The sequence below is a fragment of the Macrobrachium nipponense genome, chromosome 2 (genome assembly GCF_015104395.2).
Source record: "Macrobrachium nipponense isolate FS-2020 chromosome 2, ASM1510439v2, whole genome shotgun sequence".
NCBI classification, from domain to species: domain Eukaryota; kingdom Metazoa; phylum Arthropoda; class Malacostraca; order Decapoda; family Palaemonidae; genus Macrobrachium; species Macrobrachium nipponense.
In genome coordinates, this window is record NC_087201.1 from 163,905,109 (window position 1) to 163,924,493 (window position 19,385).

At 35.9% G+C, this 19,385-nt stretch overlaps 1 protein-coding gene across 1 annotated transcript in view; it reads right to left on the reverse strand.

Annotated features, from left to right (window-relative positions):
* Nucleotides 1-995: 995 nt before the first annotated feature.
* The window catches only part of LOC135221115 (neuroligin-4, X-linked-like), a 67,676-nt gene continuing 49,286 nt past the window's right edge, over nt 996-19,385 (reverse strand). Inside the window, exons 5-7 of the mRNA XM_064258930.1 lie at nt 17,816-17,970; nt 3,941-4,056; nt 996-3,456 (exon numbers count right to left, since the gene is read on the reverse strand). Of these exons, the coding sequence (XP_064115000.1) occupies nt 2,405-3,456; nt 3,941-4,056; nt 17,816-17,970 (1,323 nt within the window). The 3' untranslated portion in view covers nt 996-2,404. The remainder of the gene's footprint in view (nt 3,457-3,940; nt 4,057-17,815; nt 17,971-19,385) is intronic.

Genomic DNA, 19,385 nt, shown 5'->3' on the forward strand with positions numbered 1-19,385 from the left:
GCATGAGAAGACCCAGCGTCAGTGAAAGTCAAGTAACATCCTTACTCAGGTCGCTGAGACCCCGCCCAACACGAATCAGCAACCGTTAACCAACGTAGACCATTTTGGACATACACACACACACACACACACACACTCAAATTTAAATCACACACATTTATGTATAAACAGAAATTATCTCTTGTACCTTTATGCATGCTATAAAATATATACATATATTTGTACTCCCGTATTTAGATTTCTATATTCATTTTCATTCCTGTATGTAATTTTGTAATTTTTATCTAAAACCAACATGTAACATATTAAATTTTTAAACATACATTTAAGGAAACTCTAGCACATGGCATTGTATTTTGAATATTTATTTAACCACTGTTTAAACTTTCACTCTTATGTCGCAGTACATATGTCCTTATATTCTTTGTAACTAAAACAACGCCCTTAAGCTGTTAATCCCTAGACTAACCAGTACCCATACCTCGAGGTCATACCTCCCACACGATGAGATAAATAGGCCGAAAGGTCAGATTGTAAAGTCAGTAGTCGCTTGATAATGCCATAAGGCGAAACAGCTGTCGTGACAAAATTCAATAAATGGAAGAAGGAAGTCTGCGTATATTTCACCAGAAATTGACGAACGAGAATCGGAAAAAACTTCGTCGGTATGAAGATACCTGCAAGAAACTTATTGATGCCACTAAAGCAATTGCTTTTAACGAAAATTGTATTAGAGAAAAAACTATGCCCTAAAAGTATATATATATTATATATATATATATATATATATATATATATATATATATATATATATATATATATATATATATATATATATATATATATATATATATATATATATATATATATATATATATATACACAGTTTTTACACAAGTGTTCAGGCACCATCCTACTATAAATCCATAGGTGTTTTTCCACTTCATTTCTTTTTGCATTTCATTCCACCCTCTGGACGAGAAACAAAACCACAGAATATTTAGCAAATTTCATTTCAAAAAAACAGTTGCCATTACTCCACTATATAATCTTCTACTATTTATACACTGTTACTTACATGTAATACTTACATATATATATTCATATATATAAAACATTTTTTTTGTACAGAGTAATTCAAGAAAAGTATCAAACACGACAATACATAAATGGTGAGTATCTTGAAAATAAGTATATATATACACACAAATATATACACATATATATATAACAAGGAAGCCCCTGTTTCTATAGTCTCTTTTTTTATCTTTTTAAATTCGTCTAATGCCCAGTATCTTACCCATGATAAGAGAACGTACACGAGCAGTTAATTGTTTATCTTTTAACTTCTTGAATGAATACTTTATTATGTTAAATATCCTCGTTTAATCTTTCATGAAAGTTGCTTCCATTTTCACATTCCTCAGTTTTTGTTCTACAGAATCACCACAAACTTATCTACAAGGAATTAAACGAAACGTTTCCACAGACACTCCTTCGTCATGATCACCATCTGCTTAACACCGAATGTTTCGTTTACGATATGAAACTGTACTAAAAGGGTTTAATTTGGCTTCGAGAAAGAGAACACATGTATTCTACGTACACCGTGTCAGCAACATAGGTTGATATGCTGAAGCGACCTCAATGGATCTTTTGTGTCTTACTATTCTTCGCAAGGAAAGTGATAATGGTGATAAAACGATTTTACTAGCTCATGCCACTTTTCCCCACTTTCGGTCCATTTTGATGTAAATAAAGGAGAAATGTGTAGGTTTCATAATATCACACAACATATTTATTAAAATTCACTGACAACAGAACTTGCAAAGTCTTGTTTATACACTTGTTGCTTTTCTAGTTGACCTCCTGCAGACAATTTTGAATCTTTTTTACATCGGTACTTTGACAGTCTTGTTTCTACACTTGATGCTGTTCTATCTGAGCTCCTGGTGGCAATTTTACACCTTTTTAACAACAGTACTTTGATAGTCTTGTTTCTACTATTGACACTGTTCTATCTGAGCTCCTAGCGACAATTTTGCACCTTTTTAACATCGGTACTTTGATAGTCTTCTTTCTACACTTGATGCTGTTCTATCTGAGCTCCTGGCGACAATTTTTCGGTACTCGGTAACTGACCCTCTGGTAACGACTGCCGAGCTTCGTGGGACTTCCTGGGCCAAGTCGACGAGCTGCTGCCACTGGTGTCCGTGTGTATTATGGCCAAATCGGAACTGGTGCTGGAGAGCGAAGTGGTCCAGTCGTGGGTGTCCTGGAAAGCGCCTCCGTAGTAGTCCACGACTTGGGCGTGCTGGTGATTATCTGGGAGGACGTAAGGGAGAGGGGGTTCACCATGCAAGTGCTCGGCAGAAGATAACACAGTCACCAGAGGGCGCCGCCATCATACCCTCAGCTCGTCGTATGGGGGTACCTTTTTATGGGGGGGAGAAGGCATATTGATTGGCAACAGTGGCTGGGACTCGGAGGGGCCCAGCTGCACTACTGAATGTGGAGGAGGGATGCCCATGTAGTGCCTAGCCTGCTGCTGCTGCTGTTGGTGCTCTTCAGAAAGCTTCTGTTGTTGGTACTGCTGCTGAGGAGTACCACCCCCTCCTCCAGGTACCCCTAAAGCCTGAGCACCGCCATTGGCTACGTTTAGGGGTATCGAGGGTGGTACATTGTATTGGCTGTTGCTCTCCTCGCAAGGGGCTATATCTGCAAATGCTGGAGGACATTCGGAAATGTGAGTGACCTCCGGTGAGTAAGAGAGTGGGGAGGATGGAACTGGCCTAGGCGTAGCAGTGGAGAAGGTCTTGGCTATGTCGACGTTACTCACCGACCCCAAATTTGGTCCAAAGACTGAGCTGATGCCAGGAAGGTGCTGCTCACTGCTACTTTGGCTGTCATGTTGACTCTGCTGCTCCTTTTTGTCTCCCGCCTGCCGCCTGTCTCTTCTGTAGTAAACGCCAGCAAAGATCAGAGCATTCAGGAGTAACAAAGAAACGCCAATGGCAACCGTCACCGAAAGAGCTGTTGAATACGACACGTACCCAACACCTTCAAGCATCGTAGGCTGTACATGCGCAGTGGCATTCATAGGAACCACAGGCTGGAAGTTGTAGTCTCTGTGCTGGGCAGATCGATGAGTTGTGTAGAGCTGGTAGAGTCTTGGAGGGATGTTCGTCGAAGGAGGTGCCATGGTGGTTGTGGATGTGGGCACGATGTAGTGCCCGGCCATGTGGTGAAGTGGCCGGACTACTCCTGAATAGAGCTCGGGAGAATCATGTTGCAAGAACAGATGATGCAAAACGGATAACTCCTGCAGTTGCTCCTTGCTGACTGGGATGCTGCTCTCCTCTGGGTCTTCCAGGAGAGTCAGGAACTCGCGACGACCTACCTGCTGCATTTCGGGAACTAGCCACGTCCACAAATCTGGTGGGCTCTGTAGTGACTCTCGGGTTTTGTCTGAATTCCTGGAAAATAAATGTCACTGGATTTACTCAGAGAGTGAATAATCCTTCCATCTTTATAGGTATATCTGAAGAAATGAAGAGGATACATCACTGGATCAAAGGGTTTGCTCAAAAAGTGAATGATCTTTGCTAACTTCAAGTACATATCTGAAGAAATGATGTGAAAATGTTTTAATATACTTTATAAGGTCATCTCCACAGAGGGACAAGTGACTGTAAAATAAACAAGATGAAGATGGAAAGTTTTGAGTGAAGTTTTGGTAAAAGAATGCAGATGTCCCATCAATGGAACCCTAGCTTTACTTTACTTGTTATATATTTTTGTCTTTTTAATCCTTTATTTTCTTTCTGTATTTTCAAATATTCAAGGCATTAGAAAATAAAGTGATATATATATATATATATATATATATATATATATATATAATATATATATATATATTATATTATACATAAATACTTACCAATTCGTAAGTACTTTTGGTATACCGGGTCATACTTTTCCCAGTCAATGTTCTTGAATTTGAGTTTATCTCTCAGAATTACGTTTAGTTCTTGTCCAGGTTTGAAGTTTGGGTTTCTGAAGAAGAAATAAAAGGGACTCGTTTATGTTCTTTGCACATAAAGATCCATTGGTATAGTAATTAAAAAAGAGTTTACACACACATATATGTATATATAGTATATGTTTGTGAGATTTCCCACACACATTTTATTTACAGTTAGCTAAGGTCTTAGCCCGGCAAAGGTTACACCTTTTTTCTAATATCCCAATTTTCGAAGCTTTCATTATAAATTCTCATTTTTAACCCCACCACCTTCTGGTGCCTTCCCGTTCTCCAACTTTTTAATTACTCCTCCTTCATTTCCTGTTCTCATTTCCATAATCCTTATGAAATTTACATGAATCTTCTGTTCTTATAACTCTCAAATCTACCTCATCATTTTCATTCAAATTCAACATTTTTTTAAGCCATCATTCATCAGCATCTATATTTTTGCATTATTTCACATTTAAATCCAACCTCTTTCTAAGTCCTAATATAACAACATCTCTCTATTATTATTTTTCATTCAACTTCAAAAATTTTCCAAGTAAACATTCAATGGGTTCTCTCTATTTTTCTACTATATCTCATTCAAATAAAAAAACTATATTATCATTCAACAACATCTCTCTATGTTTATATTGGTTCTCATTCCTTCCAACAATTTTTTAAGTCCTCATTCAACCGCATCTATATTTTTACATTATTTATCATTTAAATCCAACATCTTTCCAAGTCCTAATTTAACAATATCTCTCTGTTTTAATATTGTTTTTTTATTAGTATTCAACCATTTTTCAAGTAATCATTCAATAACCACCATCTATTTTTGTAATATTTCTCATTCAAATAAAAAATAATCTCTAAGTTATCATTCAGCAACATCTCTCTCTGTTTGTAGTGTTTCTCATTCATTCCAACAAATTTTAAAGTCTTCATTCAACAGCATCTTTCCATTTTTTGTTTTTGTGTTTTAAGATTCATTTGCTCATTAGCATTCCTCTCTGTATTTGCTAACCTCCAGGAAAACTTCTTCTCCCAAAAGTTCTTGATCAAACTTAATCTAAAATTTCCAATGCCTCCAGCGTTCTCTCTCGCAGCCAGTTGAAGATTACTCTGTGGAAATTGGTATATATGCTAATAAATACTGTTTTCACTGTCTTGCAAATGTATTTTCAAATAATTGAGTGGGCTTCTTCAGTCTTAAACAGTAACATGTCGATTGACACACACACACACACACACACAACACACATATATATATATATATATATATATATATATATATATATATATATATATATATATATATATATATATATATATATATATATATATATATATATATATATATATATATATATATATATATATATATATATATATATATATATATATATATATATATATATATATATATATATATATATATATATATATATATATATATATATATATATATATATATATATATATATATATATATATATACATATATATATATATATATATATATATATATATATATATATATATATATATATATATATATATATATATATATATATATACATATATATATATATATATATATATATATATATATATATATATATATATATATATATATATATATGATATATAGATATATATATATATATATATATATATATATATATATATATATATATATATATATATTATATATATATATATTGTAAAGGAATATTGATTTATTGAATGTAAAATTGCAGAAAAGGTTGAAAATTGATATTTGCATAAAAAAAAAGTGTGTACACTCGACAACAGATGGCAGTAGCGCTTGGCGTAGGCGGTAGTCGCCAAGGATAATGTACCGAAAAATGATATTTGGTCCATGGATGTCTAGCGTGAGTCGGGTATATAAAGGCCCAAAACGATGATTTTCGTTGGAGCTGAAACAAACAAGGGATTATAATAGTGTATCAAGTTTTGAGGAATATATGATGTTACAGTGAATTATATGTTGTGTTGATGTAAAGCTTTGTGACTTGGGTATTATACTGTAAAATGCAGTGATTAGTGATGAGTAGTCTTGATGAAGTGCTGTATGGCGAGTCTTTGCTTTTGTGCAATGCGTCCGTAATTTGGTTAATGTTCTGTTTGTGACTTTAATTTCCTTACTAATTGTTATTAAAGTACATTTTAAGTTATAGTGGGTTGTCACTGTTTCCTGATATATTCTCCTCGTAAATTCTTACCGTAGAGAGATTTTTTTTTTATGTTACATGGGGGCCTGTCGAACGAAACCCGAACGTATCCCGACTCAGTTTTTGCTCATTCTATCGAACGAAACTCGAACATATCCATACTCAATGTTTACTCATTCTATCGAACGAAACCCGAACGTATCCTTATTAATTGTTGCTTTATTCATGTCGGGCGTATACGACCATAACTTGACGTATCCCTACTGTTAATTGCTTTTCAGTACTTCCATGTACTTTAGAGAGGGGGGAGAGTTGTGATAGTGTTAGTGCTATATTTGTCTTGCTGTGTTATTTTGAGCAGGTTATTAAAGATGTTTGATTTGAAAGATTTCATACGTAGTCCTAGTGGTGAAAAGTTAGAATGTATAACTAAAATAGACTGGATTGTTCTAGCTAGGTACTATAATGTAGAAGTATCAGAATCTGCAAGGAAGCAAGAAATCTCAAATAAAGTAAGTGAGGCGCTAATGACTTTAGGCATTTTGTCTGATAAGGAAGGGTTGTTACTAATGAGTTGGGAAGGGCAAGAAACTGATAGCCAGCAAAGCGCAAGTGAGAATAATACAGAGGGTAGTGCAAGTGAAGAGGAAGGCGCCAAAGCCGTACGTGAAAAAACAAAGTCACGCAAGGTTAAACCAAAAAAGTCCAAACTTTTTTATGAAGGGATGAGTGTTGAGCAGATGCAGATTCATTTGCAAATAGTTAGATTAGAGAATGAGAAAGCTGTTGAACTAAAGAAGTTAGAAATGAGAGAGCTGAAAAGGTTAGGAAGATAGAAGCTGAGAAAGAGGTTGAGCAAAAGAAGATTGAAGTTGAGCAAAAGAGGATAGAGCTAGAGATGAAGAAACTTGAAGTAGAAGAAAAGTCCAGAGAAATACCAAAATCTTTTAGAATAGACAATGCAGTAAAAAGTGTACAAATTTTTGTTGAAAATGAAGTGGATGCATTTTTTTTACAATTTGAGAAAGTGGCAGAACAGCGTGAATGGCCGAGAACGTCATGGAGCACGTTGGTTCAAAACCTCCTTTCGAGGAAAGGCTAGGGAAGTATTTGCTGCCTTATCTTTAGATGATTCCAAGGATTATGAGAGAGTTAAATCTGAAGTTTTGAAAGCTTATGAATGGGTGCCAGAGAGGTATAGAGAGAAGTTCAGAAGCTGGATAAAAAGAGACAGTCGTACTCACATGGAGTATGCACGGGAACAACGCCTGTGGTATGATAGGTGGATGAATGCCCGAGAAGTTAATGGTGATTTCGGTAAACTTCAGGAACTTATTTTGCTTGAGCAGTTCAAGGATGGTATTAATCCACTTATTAAAACATATTTGGATGAACGTGGTGTAGATAATGTGGATGAAGCCACTAGATTGTCTGATAATTATGCATTGACCCATAAGCTATATAATACTGACGTCACTCCTAAAATTGGAAGGAGCAGAGTTTGGAAGAGCAGCAAAATTACAAGGCACAAGGTAAGACTACGAGTTCACAGGTATCATCTCGTGGAGTCTATAATAAATCCTTTAATAGAGGTAGTAGAGGGGCAAGTCAATATAGTTCTGGTCCTAGTGTTAGTGCTGGAAAAGCAGGATCCAGTGTAAATGATCAGTTTACACCTAGTTACCAAAATATAGGCGAAAATTTTAGAGATTTTGTATGTTTCAGTTGTGGCAAACCAGGACACATCAGTAGGAGTTGTCCACATCGCACAATAAACCGTCCAATTCAAGTGGTAAATAAAGTTAAAGATAAACCTGTACATTTTAAGGATGATCATAAACCTGAAAATACCATTGCATTGTTGAATCAACCACAAGCATGTGGTGACAGAGGTCCTTGTTTGTTTGCTTCTCCCCTTAGGCCAGGTAAGAGGTATTGTAACGATAGCATCGACAGTAATAATATATGTAATGTTGATGAAAATATAGGTTACAAAATGGGTAACAATGATGTTCAAAATGTTAGTAATGTTGGTTGTATTGAGGATATTGTAAAAGGAAATGGAGTGAGACTACCTGAAGAGAAGTCCACATCCAAAGGTACTGAATTGTATGACCCTTTTTATGGGAGATGGTTGGTTACATCCCTTGTGTTGAAAAAAGGAAAGTAAGGTGGTTAAGAGATACCGGAGCGGTACAGTCTGTAATGATAAGAAATATGTATGACCAGTGGAAGGATACTGGAGAGTATGTACTTCTGCGTGGGTTTGGACCTGAGTTTTCAGCTCCATTAGTAGAAGTAAGGTTAGAAACTCCATTAATTTCGGGATATGTTAAAATTGCTTTGGTGAGAGAAATCCCAGTGTCAGGAGTAGAGTTAATTCTTGGAAATGATGTATGTGGAGACAAAGTTTTTGGTAGCAGTAATCCAATTTTGACAGAAAGCCCCTTTAATTCTTCATTTATTACAGAAGTTGAATGTACATTTCCAAACTTATTTCCTGCTTGTGCAGTTACTACAAGAAGTAAGAGTGCCGAAGGAAAGGTAAATGATGACGACGGTTTGGATTTACAAAACTTGTTTAAAGATAGTCCGGAAACACTACAAGTAAGTAAAGTCAGTACTCCTTTGCGAATGCTGAAAGTTAATAAGGAAGAATTTGTTAAATCTCAAATTGAAGATGATAATTTGAAGGTAATAAGAGATAATGCCCTTGTTGATATAAATGATATCGAGAAGGAAGGAAAGTGTTACTTTTTAAAGGATGGAATCCTAATGAGGAAGTTCAAGAGTAGAAATGTTAATGATGTTGTAGAACAAGTGGTCATTCCAAGTAGTTATAGGAATTTTGTTCTAGGTATTGCTCATGACTGTAGTTATTCTGGTCATTTAGGTATAAACAAAACCTATGAGAAATTATAAAGGTTTTTAACCAGAAGTATATAGGACCTTGCACGGTGAAGGAAAAAGTAAGTGATGTTAATTATCGAATTCAATTTCCTACAGGACGGAGGAAAGTTAAAACTTTCCATATTAACAAATTAAAGAAGTATAACGAATCCAGTGGAGTGTTGTCAATTGCAAAAGAGGATGATGAAAAAGACGTTGAAGAAGAAATTGAACTTCGATTAAAAAATACAGATTATTTGAGTGATGATGCAAAATTTAGGAAGTTATGTATTCATTTATCTGATGAACAGCAGCATGATTTTAAAGTGCTAATTCAAAACTTTTCAGATCTATTTTCAGACCATCCTAAAAGGATAAAAGAAGTACAGCATAAAATCAGGTTGAGAGAAGAGACGCCAATAAGTCAGCGTCCATACAGAATGTCGCCGAGGCAACAACAACAGTTAAAGACCGAAGTTGCTTATTTACTGAAACGCGGACTAGCAGAGGAAAGCCATAGTGAATGGGCTAGCCCATGTATTCTAGTCGACAAACCTGACGGAAGTGCAAGAATGTGTACAGACTATCGAAAGGTAAATAATGTAACTATAAAAGATTCATATCCTATGCCCAGAGTAGAAGATATAATTGATAATGTAGCAAAGTTTCCTTTTTTAAGTAAAATTGATTTATTGAAAGGATACTATCAAATTGAGTTAGACAAAAACAGCAGGGATATTGCTGCATTTGTTACACCCCATGGACTTTATAATTATAAGGTAATGCCATTTGGTTTATGTAATGCACCTCTGACTTTCCAACGTCAGATGAATTATATCTTGAAGGATCTCGAAGGTGTATTTGTTTATTTAGATGACATTATTATTGTTGGAGAAACCTGGGAAGATCACATTAAAAAAGTATATGATGTTTTTAAGAGGTTATTAGAATTTAATGTTACGATAAACCTTGCCAAATGTGAATTTGGTAAAACTACTGTTCAATATTTAGGACATGAAATAGGAAGTGGCCAAGTGAAACCTGTTGATTGTCATATTGAGGTCATAAAGAATTTGAGGTCATAAAGAATTTGACCCTCCCTACATCTAAACGTGGAGTGATGAAATTTTTGGGAACAGTGGGGGGGGTATTACAGGAAATTTTGTAAGAACTTTTCAGATGTAGCCTACCCATTAACAGAGTGCTGAAAAAGGATGTGAAGTTTGTGTGGTCAAAGGAATGTGACGATGCCTTTAATAAACTTAAGCTCATGTTAATGTCTAAGCCAGTGCTGAAATCCCCAGACTTTAATCTACCATTCAAGTTACAGGTAGACTCCAGTGAAGTAGGAGCTGGCAGTGTATTATTACAGGAACATAATGGTGTTTTACACCCTGTATCTTACTTTTCAAAGAAATATAATAGCCACCAGTTAAATTACAGTATTGTTGAAAAAGAAGCTTTAAGTTTAATTTTGAGTTTAATGCACTTTGAGATATACTTGCTTAACAGTAACTTTGAAATAGACGTATATACTGATAATAACCCTTTAACCTTTATTAATAAATGTAAGCACAACAATAAGAGAATTTTAAGATGGTCTTTATTTTTGCAAACCATTCAACTGAATATTCACCATATAGCAGGCAAAGAAAATGTCATTGCAGATTCTCTCTCTAGATCTGTTGATTACTTAAAGGAAAGTGCTTGTTACCAACGACGTGGCAGTCTCCGATAGTTGCTGAAGGGAAGCAGCTAATGTTTAAGACTGTAAGAGTGAAAATTCAGCATGGACTGAGGAGAGAGCCGCTGAGTTAAAAGGGGGGGAATGTAAAGGAATATTGATTTATTGAATGTAAAATTGCAGAAAAGGTTGAAAATTGATATTTGCATACAAAAAAAGTGTGTACACTAGACAACAGATGGCAGTAGCGCTTGGCGTAGGCGGTAGTCGCCAAGGATAATGTACCGAAAAATGATATTTGGTCCATGGATGTCTAGCGTGAGTCGGGTATATAAAGGCCCAAAACGATGATTTTCGTTGGAGCTGAAACAAACAAGTGATTATAATAGTGTATCAAGTTTTGAGGAATATATGATGTTACAGTGAATTATATGTTGTGTTGATGTAAAGCTTTGTGACTTGGGTATTATACTGTAAAATGCAGTGATTAGTGATGAGTAGTCTTGATGAAGTGCTGTATGGCGAGTCGTTTGCTTTGTGCAATGCGTCCGTAATTTGGTTAATGTTCTGTTTGTGACTTTAATTTCCTTACTAATTGTTATTAAAGTACATTTTAAGTTATAGTGGGTTGTCACTGTTTCCTGATATATTATCCTCGTAAATTCTTACCGTAGAGAGATTTTTTTTTATGTTACAATATATATATATATGATATATATATATATATATATATATATATATATATATATATATATACATATATATATATATATATATATATATATATATATATATATATATATATATAATATATATATATATATATATGTGTGTGTGTGTGTGTGTGTGTGTGTGTGTGTGTGTGTGTGTGTGTGTACTGCATTATTTCTTCTGGTAATGCTGAATGAAGAGGGCATAAGGACACCATGGATGAAACTAACCATTTTCATTTATAATGAGATATATATATTCTGAGGGCTTTCTCTCTCTCTCTCTCTCTCTCTCTCTCTCTCTCTCTCTCTCTCTCTCTAGTCAACTAGAATTCAGGAGCCCCTTTCACCGCTTAGGTCAAGAGAGGTATAATGAATTCTTAAGGAAAAGAACCCATCTTCTATTCCTTTCCTTATTCACTTCGGGGATCGAACGTGGGTTTGCGTTTTTGAGAAACAACAGAGGGGGACTCACAAGAGTATATTTAGATGTATTCAACAATAAAATATTGAAAGGACAATAAATATCTGGTGGAAATATTTTTATTGCTTTTGTTCTTGAAAGGTGCAATATTTCGTAACGTATTTTTTTTTACCATTCTCTTTATTCCTGTTTATTCCAGTGTTAACAATCTTCGAGAATAATTATGTTTTAATGTCAATACTCTTTAAATTTAAAATATCTCGTAACCTCTGTTTTCTTTCTAAATCACTGTTTATTTCCCAAATCACTTTCAGGAACAAAAGTAATGAAAATCTTTTTCCCCTAGATATTTAATCCAGAAATAAATTGCCCTTTGAAGAACGGTGGCATTGAACAATAATTTTTTACTGTGTGTGTATAGTTTCTATTTATTCTGCTGTTAAATATTTGAATCAAATCTGTCCAACTAAAGGGAAGGTAAATCTGTTTATCTTGGCCAGAATTCCATACGAACGAGGAGGCTTAATTTTCGACTTTATCTGAGGGTGGCAGAGCTTGAAACTGAATCCAGTGTGGGCTAACTGGTGCTCAGACACCTTTCAGTAGGACGTTCTGTGTTTCTGTATTATTATTGATCAAAGAAGATTGTTTTTTAGACTTTTGATATTATTTATGAAATTAGTATGGCGTTTAATTCGTTTGTTTGTTTGTTTGTATGGTGTTTTTACGTTGCATGGAACCAGTGGTTATTCATCAACGGGACCAACGGCTTTACGTGACTTGCGAACCACGTCGAGAGTGAACTTCTATCACCAGAAATACACATCTCTCACTCCTCAATGGAATGGCCGAGAATCGAACCCGCGACCACCGAGGTGAGAAGCAAACACCAAACCAAGCACGCCACTGAGGCGCGTTCAATTCGTTTGATATACTTATGGAACTGAATCTGAAAGGTAAAGAAAATATAAAAAGTGTATATGTTACGGCCATTTTGCAAAATTGGTCATTTTACAAAATTGCCGGCCATTATGCAAAAGGACTAAATTCGTGGTCATTTTGCAAAATCACCTAAATTTCTCAACATTTTGCAAAACGACCAAGATTTTGGTCAGTTTACAAAATTATCATTGGTCAGTTTACAAAATGTCCATACAGCAAGCAGCCAGATGGAAAAAAAAAGAGAGGGAATGATAAAAAGTAGTGAACATAACTAATTTTATTCATTTTCAGAAAATACAACTTTCAAATACATCAAAACGTATAAAGTTTTAGTAAGTAACTAGTTGAATGCACACAAAGTACTACGTTGGTCGTCTTCTCCTGGCTTTCAGCAGTGTCTTACTGAAAACTGTGTCACCAGTCAGCTCCCATTACTATTGTGGAGAGAGAGTGGGGGAGAGGATAATAAGTGAATGATCGACAATTATACAGTACAATTACCCGTAGTGGGAAACTAGTAAATGAAACAGTAAATGAACCAATATTGTAAGAGATGATTTACAGAAGTTGGTCGTCTTCTCCTGGCTTTCAGCAGTGCCTTTCTGACAACAGTGTCACCAGTCAGCTCCCATTACTATTGTGGAGAGATGGGGGGGGGGGGGGGATAATAAGTGAATGATCGACGATTATACAGTACAATTACCCGTAGTGGCAACTAGCAAATTAACCAGTAAATGAACCAATATTATAAGAGATGATTTGCAGAAGTGAATGACAAGCTTTTTTTCCATCTGGCTGCTTGCTGTATGGAGATTTTGTAAACGGACCAACAATAATACTGTTTTTGTAAACTGACCAAAATCTTCGTCATTTTGCAAAATGTTGAGAAATTTTGGACATTTTGCAAAGTGACCACGAATTTGGTCCTTTTGCATAATGGCCGGCAATTTTGTAAAATGACCAATTTTGCAAAATGGCCGTAACATATATACTCCGTACTCTTGTAAAACCATCATCAGCAAATTCATTCTTTTGATGGGTTCTGTATTTCCACGATTCCTTTATTCGAGTGTTTCTTTAATTTTACTGATTCAGTTGATACTCATCAAAGCACCAGTATAACGTTCAGTTCTTCATCATTAATTTTGAGAGTTCTTGCAAGAATACCATTAGCAAAGTCATACTTCTCAAGGGTATTATATTTTCACAATTCCTTTGCTGTTGTGATTCTTTAATTTTATAATCATTGTGGCACTAGTATAGTCCTTTGATATTTCTTATGATTTCTTGCAGAAATATCACAAGCAAAGTCATACTTTTCAAGGGTATTGTAGTTTCACTATTCCTCTGATCACTGGTCAGAGCACATAATAGTACCATAACTTTCTTCTTTAGATTATCATTTATCATTTATGTATGTAGTTGCTCTCTCTGGAGTTTTAGAAATAATATCCTCGCAAGTTTGCCAGAGGGCGAATGAGGTTATTCCTCTTGGCTGAACTTATTGTTCGATTACCCTCATCTTTCCTACCTACTTCTTCCTTAAGATGATTGCCCCGTAAGATGGTAGTGCCGACAGTACACCTCAAGCTGTTTTTTGCAGCGTGTTTTCAGGCCTTAGCAGCAACACGCTTTCGTTCCTTTTACTGTACTTCCGTTCAAATTACCTTATTTTCTTCTTAATGAACACTCATCTTCCTGGCAATTGTTTCGTAATGGGAACTGCGAGGTTTTCCTCCTGTTACACCTCTCAAGCTTTCTCTTATCTCAGTTTCCCTTTCAGCGCTGAATGAACTCGTAGGTCCCAGTCTTTGGTCTAAATCTTATATTCGTATGTTCCAGTTCTTACAGATGGTTTTCTCAAGCAAAAATGTCAGATGTCGTCCAGCTTGTTCTTAATGTACATCCTTGACTGGTGTGGATATGATTCTAGCAGCGTCCTCTCTGTCCCTCGGCGCAGTGGCAACGCGCGTGCGCCACGAGACCCTTCGAGCCGAACCGAGGGTTCGACCAAAACAATTGGCGTCTCGAACGAGCACATCAAGGGAGAGCGAGGAGGCGCTTCTCCCAGCGACCACTCGACGCCACTGGAGTACCTTTCGAGAACCTGCTCAGCCTCCTCCTCTATCAATGGTTTGGAGTTTGATGATCGGTGGATTAGCAGGTTTTCTGATGGATTTCTCGATAACGAGTCTTTTGTGAATTTTCGCTCCTTTATTCTGGCGGCCATGGTACGCAGAGCTGATGATGCTGTTATCGTCAGTTGATGATGCTGTTATCATATGTTAGTACTATCATTGTAATTTATCCTATACAGAATAATAATCATTATTTTATTTTATATGTATTTTATGGTCTGTCACAGTTATCCTATTCGACTTAGTGCATTTATAGTGTGGGGTTCCGCGTTGCATCATGCCTCCTTAGAAGTCCACCACTTCTCTGACTATGTGCTCTGTTTATAGTTGCGCACTCTTCTGCACGAGCTCTGGAGCTATTTCGGCATCTAGTTTTCCTAGGTTCCTATGATTATGGGTGCTATTTCCACTGGTATATCCCATATCCTTCTTATTTCTATTTTCAGGTCTTGATACTTATCCATTTTTTCCTTCTCTTTCTCTTCAACTCTGGTGTCCCATGGCATTGTCAATCAACGTTACGTCTGGTCTATTTGCACGTATCACCCTATCCGTTCTGATACCATAGTCCCAGAGGATCTTTGCCTGATCGTTTTCTATCACTCCTTCAGGTTGGTGCTCGTACCACTTATTACTGCAAGGTAGCTGATGTTTCTTGCACAGGCTCCAGTGGAGGGCTTTTGCCACTGAATCATGCCTCTTTTTGTACTGGTTCTGTGCAAGTGCCGGACATTCGCTTGCTATGTGGTTTATGGTCTCGTCTTTCATATTGCACTTCTTGCATATGAGTGATGTTATTTCAATCTATTGTTCTTGGACATATCTGGTTCTTAGGGCCTGATCTTGTGCTGCTGTTAGCATTAATATTACTCAAAGAAAACTCATTATATTATTATTATTATTATTATTATTATTATTATTATTATTATTATTATTATTATTATTATTATTAGCAACTAACTCTTAAACAGTTATAACAGTTTTGCTTGAATTTTCAGTTACGGTTTTCCACCCATCCAATGAAAGGGACGGAGACATTACTCCCATTTGAGCTGGGGAGAGGGGAAGAGGTAGGATGAAACCCCTTTATAAACCATCTTACGTGTTCCCACTATAGCCCTGCCGAGTTTCATGCCCATCGGACTAGCTATTTGGCCGTGATTGAATGACAGACGGACGGACAGACATAACGCCCATTATAGTATGATTATTATTATTACAAATGGAATCTATTCATATGGAACAAATCCCCCACAGGGAAATAGACTTGGAATTCAAGCTTCCAAAGAATATGGTGTTCATTGGAAAGAAGTAACAGAAGTTAAAAGAAAACAATAGGGGAAGAGACCAGTTAATAGAGTAGAGAAATGAATTAGCACATTAATCAATAAACAGGAAAAAATATTAGTAAATTAGAAAATTATGATATCGAGTCGTGAGAACACATTCCTCGTGTCTATTTTGACTGGTTAAGGAAAACTTTTCTGTAAACAATCAAGTTTATGTGAAAAAACAACAAGGTCCTCTAAAGCTAAGCTGTACTCGGCTTTAGATGCATTGTACTGTACTGTACTGAGAGCAGCTGAAGAGGTCCTTATTCCTCTTCAGCTGTTGAACAGCTTTTTGAAAGCTTTTTGAAATGTTGAAAGTTCCTGTTTTTAAATTCATTCACATAAACTCAGAATGATAATGGACAGCATTTCTAGGTTTTCATGAGAAATACCATCCCCAATATACCAAGAAATAATCAAATAAGCATGAATTTATGTGCTTTGTCGTATACACAAAACAAAGTTATCAAGCAAATTTGGCAAGCAGAGTCTCTATCTTCTTCTTCGTGATTCGATATAAGCTAGAATTCCCGTCTGAATACCGCGGGGAAGGGAGGGGAGCCGTATAATAGTGCCAATAAGATTCTCGTTACTCAAGACGAATATGCAATAAAATGGACATCAAATTTCTCTTTAATGTTTGCGGGTCCCATTATCATGCCGAGTGTTTTGGCCCGATTGCAAGCACAGCTTTGCAATAACTATTGATCGATGGAGATGTTAAGAGGGATTTACGACCCTGGTGCTTCCATCGTTAGCCTTTTCAAGAATTTGTGGAGTGGGAATTATTCCTTTTTTTTCAGAGAGAGAGACCAGAGAGTTTGTCATTTGAAGGAAATCGACATTTTCTTCGAATCAGAAAATAGGTAGCTTTGTTTCAAGCCATATTAATAACACGAAAAATAATTTAGGCCACATCATAGAAAACAGATAATATATTATAATAGGCATGAGCGATATTCATTAGATCCAAGATAGTCCTCTATATTCAGAAATTTAAGTATAAACTAGCGTGAATTATCCTGTCTGTGTTTCGAAAATTTGATCTAGATAAAACAAGAGCAAGGTGAAAACATCAAGACTGCTCACACTAAAACGTATTCCAGTCTTTAAAAAAACGAATACCTAATGAACTGAATATTGGAACTGTAAATATAATATAGAATTTAGGCCAAGGGACAAGTATTGTGACCTATGAGGTCATTCAACGCTGAAAATAATGTTAAAACGATTGTTAGGTGAGGGTGGAAAGTAAGATGGAAGAAAGAGAATATGGACGGGGATGCAGTAAAAGAAATGAAATGGGTTTCAGCTGAGGGTCGAAGGGATGCTGCTAAGAACCTTCAGTAATGCCTACAGTGCACAGTGCGAGGTGCACTGACCGTTCTACCCATCTACGGGCTTCGATTGAATTTACCATAACGATACTAGATAACCTGCTGGCCTGAGGTAATGGAACAATTAATATTTCTACGAATTCTTACCCTGTTTTGACGAAATTTGTGATGTAGGTGAGGAACGCCTCCGACAGAAGTTCATCCTGGCGACTCCAGTTGCCTTTGAAGACGCCTAGTTCTCCTACAAGTGGCGCTCCCATTGCGAAGGGCAGCTCGTCCCCGTGTACTGCCCCGTTCACAGTCTGTGAAAGTCGAGCCAAAAGAATAAAACATATTAATTGATAATGATAAATAAAGGTAAACGAAAATAATTAAATAAATTTAGGTCGATACGTTGCAAAAGGGCCTCATAAGTTATTTTTTTAATTCGAATGTGATTAAATGAATCTTTATCAATCATTGATTGAAAAAAGACATCTTGTAAGGTTAACCACCCTTCAAGCAAAATCGTATACTTTAGTTAGCAAACAGAATATTAGTAAAAATGAAAAAAAATTAAATAAAGATTTCAGTGCAGAAAAGCATTGTCTAATTGAGGTAAATGTATTGGAGAAGTTTCAAAATATTCGCTATGATGGAAATCAAAAAACGATTTTTTTTAAAGTAGTTGTATTACATTCGTTATTAAGTGCATACGTAATAAATTCCTCAAAATAATTCCTTTGCAAATCAACACTACGTAAGATCAAGAAACGCTGACAGCAATCATCTTGTAATCCAGTGGGAAAAGTTGTACCCAATTCAGCAACTCAGTCATATTATTCCCTTATTAAGGACGTACCCAAATTATTCCCTTATTAAGGATGTACTCAAATCAATCCTTAGAAATAATACCTTTGTAAATCAACACGAGTTAAGATTGGGAGTCTATCAGCACACCTTCGCGCAGTTTTCCTAGACACCTTTCGACCTGTTAAGATAATCAGTCCCATTTCTTATCAAAGGACTCCTCCAATTTATCCTTATGAACCGTTTCCTCGACAATCTAAAACAAGTAAGATTAAGAGTAGTTGAGGGCAATCTTCGTGCAATTAAGTGATAAGGAACAGGTCAGCGAGGTTAATCCTCTTGAGCCTCTGAGAGATGGTGACCTTGTTTAAACTAGACAGTAAAAAAATTATGATATTTTCAGTAACTTAAAGTTATATGTTGGTAGTTATCTTCTCAAAACTGCTTCTATATTCCGAAAAATACTTTGCAGGAAGACCAGGGAAAAAAACATAACTGATATGAATGACATAATTAGCTCAAATATAATCTAATGGCCACACGTGGAGTTGTAATTATACAGTCCGCGCAACAGTAATAAATAGCTTGCGCAGCAAAGTAAGGCCATTAGATTTGTAAAGTCCATTTGCAGTACGCTGTACTCTCCAAACGATATACCTTTTACGTTGTATTTTGTTTCTTAATTTGAGATTTGGTATAAATATTTCTGATTTTGGCCGTCTCTACACGCTAGTTTATTTACATTTAGCATTTTTGTAGGCGAGAAGCTCAACGTGAGCTCAGCTAGCATAGACGTAAACTATACTGAAGAGCGATTAGTCTAATAGCTTAATGCAGCGGAATTTAAAGGAAGTAAATATTAGACGTTCCACACAAAAGCATCGATTTCCCTCTTAGCAAACTTATTTGTTTCTGTGAAGAAACTAAA